This window comes from Hypomesus transpacificus, chromosome 24, assembly GCF_021917145.1.
Source record: "Hypomesus transpacificus isolate Combined female chromosome 24, fHypTra1, whole genome shotgun sequence".
Lineage (NCBI taxonomy): Eukaryota > Metazoa > Chordata > Actinopteri > Osmeriformes > Osmeridae > Hypomesus > Hypomesus transpacificus.
In genome coordinates this window covers 3439814-3449374 of record NC_061083.1, presented here as the reverse complement: position 1 = coordinate 3449374, position 9561 = coordinate 3439814, and the positions used below count along the sequence as shown (strand labels likewise).

Below are 9561 nucleotides of genomic sequence, written 5' to 3'. Positions count from 1 at the left end.
CGATCAGTAACATTGTCAGACTACTCGAGGTCAGATTTTTGGTCCCAATCACACATTCATCACATTATATATTTTTGGATACATCTAAACGCCTATATCAGTATTGTAAGGTGGCCCAAAAGTGCAAAACACCCCCCACCTAATATGAGTGCATCCCCCAAATGAAAACACTCCTCCCAAATACGAGTCAACTTCCCCCAAATAGGATGACTTGCTCACCTCCCCCCAATACATAGACATGCTCCTCCAAATGGAAAACTACATTACATTAACTCAAAACCACATTAACTCAAACCGGAAATGGTTGGTGGTACAACACTTTCGTCGCTGAATGGATGCAGTAACTCACAGGGAATAATAAATTGATCGTCAGAAGTACGAAATGCAATAGCCTGACAGAGTTACGTGCACCAGGACAGTTGTTTAGCTATTGAAGCATTTAGCAAGCACTTGTGCTAAAGTATAAGTTGCGTGTTAAGGGGCACTGTTTCAACAGAGCCATTGGGCTGCGCTTCAATACCCCCATCTAGTTGTTTAAAGTGTGAATTACAAGTGCAGTTCTCACAGTAAACCACCAGATGGCGATGGTAAAGCGTAGCCCTATGAAACAGGTTTTTAAGGGACAGTGTTTCGACAGCGCCATTGGGCTGCGCTTCAATACCCCCATCTAGTTGTTTAAAGTGTGAATTACAAGTGCAGTTCTCACAGTAAACCACCAGATGGCGATGGTAAAGCGTAGCCCTATGAAACGGGTTTTTAAGGGACAGTGTTTCGACAGCGCCATTGGGCTGCGCTTCAATACCGCCATCTAGTGGTTTAAAGCGTAAATTACAAGTGCAGTTTTCACAGTGAACCACCAGAAGGCGATGGTAAAGCACAGCCCTATGGAACGGGTTTTTAAGGTGCAGTGTTTCGACAGCGCCATTGGGCTGCGCTTCAATACCGCCATCTAGTGGTTTAAAGTGTAAATTACAAGTGCAGTTCTCACAGTAAACCACCAGATGGCGATGGTAAAGCGCAGCCCCATGGAACGGGTTTTTAAGGGGCACTGTTTCGAGTAAAAAGTACTCACTATGTGAACCTCGTCAATAAAACATATGTGAACAAATTGTGGTTCGAAACGTTCAAATTATCTTCAAGGTTGCACATTTTATTTTATTTTTACAAGCTTGTAAGTCGTTTCTTTTTCACATACTAGTGTTGAAAAAGTATTTCTCTGCAGTTACGGAGTTCTGGCACTGTTTTTAAACCATTGATGTTTAACGGTATAAAATAATTTATATTGAAATTACATTAAAAGTCCATTCTGACAGATCATGACACATGTCCACATGACATCCACAATTTATTGAGCTTGTGTCAAATATACATTGCATAAACCAAGTGATAAAATAAACACATTTGGGGGATAATGTGAGAGAAAAGGATTTCCTGTAAAACACAACTAAGTCTATTGCTTCATGACATTTCCATGGCATCATGACAATGCACTGAGCATGTGCAAATACAGTGAACACCGGTCAGAGGAGGACATGGTTGGTTCGCAAATTACAAAGATGACAACAGTAACGTCCCTTAAAGCCTATACAGAATTCCATCAGTAGTACACAATATCTCAAAAAAACTGATTGCATGCGCCATTTTAGGTATATTTGTAGATTAACCAGGGTTTGGACATTGGTTATGATGATTCTGTGTAGGATTTCTGGTAGCTCAAACGGTTATAATAAACACTGTTAAAACAAAGTGGTCTCATTGAGCACAAGTTATATTTGCCCCACCTCCCCTTTTCCTAATTTAAATGTTTTTTGTGCATAACAAATGAAGTACAACTGACAAAAAAATAAGTCTGTCCATTATCAGTCTTCGAGATAAACAATTGACATCAGATGCATTTGAAGGATTATTTAATATCAAGTAGCCTATCGACACAAAAAATCCCACACTATGGCGAAATAACTACATTAGCAGGATTTTTACAAAATCCCCCCCCAAAGAATTCTAACCAAAAAAACTACCACCTCATCAATTGATTAAATAATATTTTCAGACAAGGAATTGCATGTTGTTCTCCATAGACTGCACCACTGACTAACATGTTAGCATGGCAGTTAGCATTAGTGTCAGTTGATTGATACAATCTTAAAGATGAGGATATGAATTAAACATCTGAATACATATTTGTCATCATGGTTGTTCTGATATTAGCTACTGTAAGTCAGAATCAATTAAGACAAGGAAAAAGGCAACAGAAAGAGGAAATCCAACTATCATAAATATGCATCACATTTGTAATTCATTTAAGTTGAGGTAAGGTCAGTTCAAAACCCAGTCTACCCACTGAATAATCACAGCTTAATTCTATGTCCCACCTCCAATCAACCCAAAACCTTTCACGTGAATTGAACACTTCTTTATTAGGACCAGCAAGTCAGAGAGGAGTCGTTTTATAGTCAAATGCTCACTATCCAGTGAGTACACATCGAGTTGGGTTTTTAAGGGTTGATTTAAAACAAAGGAACCCCTGGAACATTTTTGGTTGTGTAAGATATCACCGTCAAAAAACTGTGCCAGGATAAGTATTTGAAATATTGATTATCAAAGTCAAAAGGGCCACATGTTCACCAGGCAGATATAATGTAGATGACAGAGTAGAATTAACATAAGGCAGCAGTGATTAAATGACAGTGGTGAACAAAACAACATTTGACAAGGTCTTACAAACCAATATCATGTGGGGACGATTGTGAAGATCAGAAGACAAATGATAACCGATCAAGTGAACAGGCTTGTAATTGTTTACACTCTTCAAGCACGTCAAACATCCACTAAATTGCATAAGAAACCTGGTACAAAGTAGAAACTGTTCAACAGCAGATAAAAAAGGGAGTTCATTTACAGTAATGACATATCTTACATTGATATATTTTCAAAATAAATTAAATTAAATATACAATTCCAGGAAGGAAATAGTGGGTAATTTACGCTGGTAGGTATCTTACATTGGCTCGTCTTCTGCATAAACAACTACAAGGAAGTTCCTGGGGACCAATCAGATTCCTCGGCTGGCAAAAGAAGGGATGCAAAAGCCATTTGCTGAACAGACCATTTTCCTTCTGAAGCCATTTCATTTAACTGGACAAAAAAGAAAAAAAGAGCCTAAAGTCAATTCAATTCACCTCTGTGTACAAATGTAAATAATCATACAAACGTATGATTTCTTACCCTGGAACTCCTTCAGTCAAACGCCATCTCCTGACTTTTTCGTACACAGCGTGCCACTTTCCTCTTGAATTCGCCGTTCGGGTCATCCCTCCATTCTTTCTGTGGGAGCAGGGCAAGACATATTACAATCATACCATAATAATCGGCTAAATCTGACATACATTATAGCCAAACAATCAGCTAAGAGAATCATGTTTGTAATAAAAACAAGTTCGTACAGCAGCATCCACGTTTGCAGGTGAGTCACTGTTTGGGTCAGCCAACATAGAGATCACACTAATCATGATGGTCTCTACTGTGTGGATGGGCAGCCAGCGTTCCTCAGGTTTCTCATAGCCAAACTTGTCCTCCCCTGGTTCGTGAAGAATTGAGATGCACACGTCCCCATTTTTTGCAACTGAGGAAGAGACCATGCCTTGTATAAGTTGAATTACACAAATTCCACACTACTTAAATTCTATATTAATCACCCAAAGTTCTAAACATTCTGAACATTTACCATTAGGGTGCCAGAGTTCCGTGATGAACTTCATCTTGGGAGGCCGAAGAGGGTAGTCATAGGGAAAAGTCAGGTATGCTTTGAAAAAACCACCTTCACTGCAATGTAAAAATACAGAAAACCTTCCCATTGATAAATTGAATTTAAAATGTGCCTGATGCCACATCAGGAAGAGAACTGAACAACAACGTCCACATATTTGACAAAAAATCAACCGATGTGAAGGTGAGACACAGTTAAGTCCAACACTTGCATAGAAAAAAAAAGATGCTGAAAACTTACAAAAGGGTGTCTTGTGGTCCGATTATGACAACCTCCCATTTATATATGTCCTCGTCATCTATTAGGCCAGCTGAAAATCCTTCCACTGGGTTTTTGTTGAGCTCTGTAATAGAAATAAAATTTAACTATTTAAAAGGTTACTGTGATGACTTAATAATCATGGTATGTCGTAGACTATGTAGGCCTATGTATGTAAAAGTATGTGGGAATTTGTGTTGCTTGCTGGTGAATAACACTAGTAGCATTTATTCAAATGTAATACTAAACCGACTACGTCAATATGTTGCTGTACATGATAATGCATAGCCTAACATTTAAAAACATTGTATGATAGGTGTATTTATAACGGAGTTACGCAGATTTGGTTCAATAAACTGGCAGCTTACTTGTCAGTCTGACGTTACAGTTCTCATTGACAGATGGACACAGAGCTGATTATTCCTTTGTTCCTTAGGTTTCAATCTAACAACCAGGCCTGTAGTAAATTAATTGCGCATGGTTATTAGAGAAACTAGCTAGTTAGCCTTCATGCCCGTATCGAATTAGCTTGTTAACAACTACTACACAGAATCGTTAGATTGCATACTGTATCCTTTAAACCGTGTGGCTATATTGGAGGTAGCTTGCAACACAATGTTGTGCAACAGAGACAGCATAGACCTACTTGTGCTAGCCAGCTTATGTTACTAGCTGGTGCAAGTTAGCATTTTCTGAGACTCAAAAGCCAAAGCCGAAAAAACGGTATACACTATGAGACTTGTCAAATCCCCCACACTAGTTAGTTAGCTACCACGTTTTAGCTTGGTATAGTTTGTTCCACCATTTCATCACAGTTCCGTTGTGACAAAGTAGCTAGGTACTTTATGTAACCTATATGCTATCTTGCTAACAACGTAGCCAGTCATGTTGTAAACAAACCACCCCGCTGCGCTCAAGCTAAAAACAAAGGCGGCGATTATGCGACACAATTACTGATTACTTAAAGCTCTAACTTAACAGTTAACACCCATTTCTAGATCGTGAGGTAAGTGTAATTTCTCCAAGCCATTGTAAGTACCGTAGACTAAAAACTAGCACTAACTGGTCAAATTATATTGACCGTGAACGATTCAACACAATTGTTGGATTGTTCGTCTCCGAGCTAACGTTGTCCATCTGAAGTGAATAATGAATATCTAGACTAAGAAAATGCGCACATTTACCTGCCAATTGCTTTCGAAGAAGTAATGCTGATTGTTCTGTCATGGTATGTGGGCTTTAACAAAAAATAAATGCAGTGCCACCAAATTGTGCCAGAAGAATTTAGATGAAGTCGGATTCAGTTCCTTGGAAAACTGGCAGGCTAGTGGCTACGAAGTGCTGCTATACTCAGTGTTTTGGACAGGGCAGCTACTTTCTCAGTCGTACTAGATGAGCGCAGGCGCAATTTCTAACCTCGATATGGAAAGTACGATCATATGTTTTCGTTGTTGTTGTATCTAAATACATTATCAAAAGTTGATGCAATAAAACATACTTTTTCTTCTATATACACATTTTTGTTTTCGTTGTTCATGTCCCACTTACGCAAGCGCCTGCGCAAGCAGTGCAGCTTTTGCTCTGGGCTCGATTTTGCGGCGCCATATTTGATCGAAGCCTCAGCAGTTGACGTCGCAGTACATTTGATTTGTAGAAACCAGCTAGCAAGTGAACCTGTAGTCTGACAACTGCGAACTTCAAGTTTAGCCACACATTTATTTTTAAACAAGACACACAAATATTCAGAATGAACGTAATAGATCATGTACGAGATATGGCCAACGCGGGACTTCATTCGAACGTTCGGATTATGAGTAGTTTATTGCTGACAATGAGCAATAACAATCCGTATGTATCTACAGCAGCTAGCATGCTAACACCTAAAGAAATGGATAAACATTGTAATGTGCCTATGTGAATCCTATGTGACCTATGTGAATAACTATACTGCAGCCTTTAGTGTTTTCATAGCAAGCTGAACTTTCAATCGTATAATTCATTGGGAATTAATGGAACTATTTAAACTTATTAAAATTGTATTAGCATGTATGCGTCTCATTTCAGTGAAAATATAGTATGGAGAGATCAATAAAAGGCGGCCCAGTTGGAAGCTCAAGCCACACGCTGTTTGGAAATGACAACTCTAAATGCTCCTACAGGGAACTGTTCTCACCATCTCAGAAGTACCAGCTGTTGGTCTACCATGCAGATGCCATCTTTCATGACAAGGAATACCGTAATGCTGCCTGCAAATACAATATGGCATTGCAGCAGAAAAAGGTCCTCAGCAAAACCTCTAAAGTTCGCCCATCAACCGGGGGCACAGCATCCACCTTGCAGACACAGGTGCGCCTTACTTTCTGAAACTATACACATTGCTGTCGCGCAAACAGAGCATATCGTTTTAAATAAGTGTGTTGTATTATTCATTTCAGAGTTTGCCCTCAGAGATCGAAGTGAAGTATAAGATTGCAGAGTGCTACACCATCTTGAAGCTTGACAAAGATGCTATTGCAGTGCTTGACGGGATTCCATCTAGACAGAGAACTCCAAAAGTAGGCTACTGAACGTCCACAGAGTAGCCAATTCCGAGTGCAAGACTACAGTTCAGTCATATCACCTACTTATCAAGTGAAGCATCTTCGACCAAGATATTAAATAACAATGTTCTTTGCTCATCAACCTCAGATCAACATGATGCTGGCCAACCTATACAGGAAAGCTGGTCAGGAACGATCTGCAGTCACAAGCTACAAAGAGGTCCTTAGACAGTGTCCACTGGCTTTGGATGCGATCATTGGTATGTACTTCTAACACTTCATAATGCATCTATAGATATATATATAATGAATATCTTAACTTGAACTGTGAGGCAGTCCTTACTTGTTACCTTCTGTCGGCTCCAGGTCTCCTCTCACTATCAGTGAAAGGAGCTGAGGTGGCATCCATGACGATGGACGTTATCCAGAGCATCCCCAACCTGGACTGGCTCTCTGTTTGGATCAAAGCCTACGCCTTCATACACACAGGGGATAACCACAGAGCTATCAACACCATCTGGTGAGCAGACCAGCGCCTCGGGCCACCAGTGTCGGTGGATTGATTTTCGAGCAGTGATTCATGATAGGTTTGGATGTAATCTGTCTGAATTCATGCCTTGTTGTGTGTTTCATAGAGGTTGTTGTGTATTTTGTCCCCCTTTGTCTCTCTCAGCTCTCTAGAGAAGAAGTCTCTGCTACGTGACAACGTAGACCTGCTGGTCAGCCTGGCGGACGTCTACTTCAGGGCAGGCGACACCAAGAACTCTATCCTAAAGTTTGAACAAGCTCAGATGTTGGACCCTTATCTGATTAAAGGTACCTGGATGCATTGACAAGGATTTCTGACAGAAATCAATGGTACTTGGACAAAGTCACAGTGCAATCTATGTTTGTCAGGCATGGATGTTTATGGCTACCTTATGGCTCGTGAGGGACACCTGGAGGATGTTGAGGTTCTGGGTGGAAGATTGTTCAACATCTCAGACCAGCATGCAGAACCCTGGGTCATCTCTGGGTGAGTTATCATTACAACAACAATGTAAAGAGGATGAAAGATCTTGGTGAAATGAACCTGAGACTAAATGGAGTCTTGTATGCACCTTGTTATGCAGGTACAAGAGTTTAGTGTAATCATTTCATTTTTCTTCTTATGCTTAGTTGTCACAGCTTCTACAGTAAGCGGTACTCTCGGGCCCTCTACCTGGGAGCGAAGGCCATTCAGCTGAACAGCAACAGTGTTCAGGCCCTCCTCCTTAAGGGGGCAGCGCTGAGGAACATGGGCCGAGTGCAGGAGGCCATCATCCACTTCAGAGAGGCCATGCGTCTGGCACCCTGTCGGCTGGACTGCTACGAGGGCAAGTCGTCCCCCCCCCCCCTGTCACACCTGCTTCTTAGGCTCACGAGCTGTGCCTAATTCGGTTGGATCATTTGGGCATGTCATCGATTGGTCTTTCGAAAGAGATGTTAATCTTGACGTTCTCCTGCTAGGTCTGATTGACTGTTACCTGGCTTCCAATGGGATTCGAGAGGCGATGGGAATGGCCAATAACATCTATAAGAACCTGGGAGCGAACGCCCAGACCCTGACCATCCTGGCCACAGTCTGCCTGGAAGACCCAGTGACCCAGGAGAAAGCCAAAACCCTGCTGGACAAGGCCCTAGCTCAGAGGCCAGACTACACCAAGGCTGTGGTGAAGAAGGCTGAGTTGTTAAGTATGTATCCAGTCAGGTACAACTTTTAAAAATTCAGTCCTTAAATACTACAGATTACTAATGTTTTTGTTGTCTTTTTTTTTAGGTCGGGAGCAGAAGTACGAGGAGGGGATTGCTCTTCTGCGTAATGCCTTGGCCAATCAGAGTGACTGTGTGCTGCACAGAATGCTGGGAGATTTTCTGGTGGCGGTCAACGACTATCAGGAGGCAATGGACCAGTACAGCATCGCACTTAGGTAAAAAGCCCACTGTAATTACTGACTGTAAATGACACAATGACCCCCGACATCATATACTTCGTAGCTTGAACACAAAAGGTGCTGGCGTGAAACTTCCAATGCCTTTTTGTCTCCAGCCTGGACCCGAATGACCAGAAGTCCATGGAGGGGATGCAGAAGATGGAGAAGGAGGAGAGTCCAGCGGATGCCACGGTGGAGCTGGACGGAGATGACATGGAGGGCAGCGGGGAGGACGGGGACCTGGAGGGCAGCGACAGCGAGGCAGCTCAGTGGGCAGACCAGGAGCAGTGGTTCGGCATGCAGTGACCCCGGCCCCTCTTTAGGGGGACAGTGAGGGTCACACGGGGGGGGCAGGCTGGCGCATCATAGGTGACTACTTTGAAATGGGACGTTGTTTGTCCAGCGTGGTATTATAGCACCCAGGGTAATATAAGAATCACCATGGCAATGCTGTCGAATACCATAACGGCTCGTACACCTCCTTGATGATCTGACGGTCAGGTCTAGTGTGGATTCACGCAGCTGAATAATGTCCTGATTCTGTAAAAACTTCCATGTGGTTTGGAATGGAGTATCTCGCTACCATGTTAGCTAAAGTGTCATCTGGAACTCTCAGCCTTATAAAGCATTCCATCCACATCTTTATAGTTTTGACCTTTTATATCAGTTGTCAATCCCAGTTTGCCACTGTGGAAGACTGTCAAGATAAAGCGTGTGTGTTTACCATTACTGTTTTTTGTATTTCTTATCGGTAAGGCGAACAGTGTGGATATGAGATCACCGATCTGGAGTATTTGTTGTGATTTTCTCTTCTTTTCATCAGATGACTCGATGCCTTTTTGTTTCTTGTGTCAATCATGAGGTCATGGGGTAACTCTGGTTCCAAATGTTACTAAAGGTTTTCAATGCAAATGTTTATATGTAGTGCATTGTACATACAATTTTGGGAATGTAAAATAAAATCATGAAGTGTACAGGTTTGTCATGGTTTTCAGTGAACAGTCAGTTAATCTCCACTTACAGACCAGTAACCAAATGCCCAAAT

General features: G+C 41.7%; 2 protein-coding genes across 3 annotated transcripts; one reads left to right on the top strand and one right to left on the bottom strand.

Moving 5' to 3' along the window:
• Positions 1 to 1290: 1290 nt before the first annotated feature.
• LOC124486610 (ubiquitin-conjugating enzyme E2 G1-like) lies at positions 1291 to 5518 on the bottom strand. The gene is made up of 6 exons (XM_047048333.1): positions 5209 to 5518; positions 4007 to 4109; positions 3725 to 3822; positions 3444 to 3622; positions 3226 to 3324; positions 1291 to 3135 (listed from the first exon to the last, which is right to left on the bottom strand). The coding sequence occupies exons 1-5, from the start codon at positions 5249 to 5251 to the stop codon at positions 3238 to 3240; spliced, it is 510 nt and encodes a 169-aa protein (XP_046904289.1). The 5' UTR covers positions 5252 to 5518; the 3' UTR covers positions 1291 to 3135; positions 3226 to 3237.
• anapc7 (anaphase promoting complex subunit 7) lies at positions 4513 to 9490 on the top strand. 2 transcript variants are annotated; one of them, XM_047048332.1, is made up of 11 exons: positions 4513 to 5030; positions 6184 to 6370; positions 6460 to 6579; positions 6713 to 6824; positions 6931 to 7084; positions 7238 to 7380; positions 7462 to 7579; positions 7723 to 7919; positions 8053 to 8277; positions 8363 to 8513; positions 8633 to 9490. In XM_047048332.1, the coding sequence occupies exons 2-11, from the start codon at positions 6284 to 6286 to the stop codon at positions 8820 to 8822; spliced, it is 1497 nt and encodes a 498-aa protein (XP_046904288.1). In that variant the 5' UTR covers positions 4513 to 5030; positions 6184 to 6283; the 3' UTR covers positions 8823 to 9490. The 2 variants fall into 2 exon arrangements, with proteins under 2 accessions (XP_046904288.1, XP_046904287.1); XM_047048331.1 differs by lacking the exon at positions 4513 to 5030 and adding an exon at positions 5648 to 5872.
• The last annotated feature ends 71 nt before the right edge of the window (positions 9491 to 9561 follow it).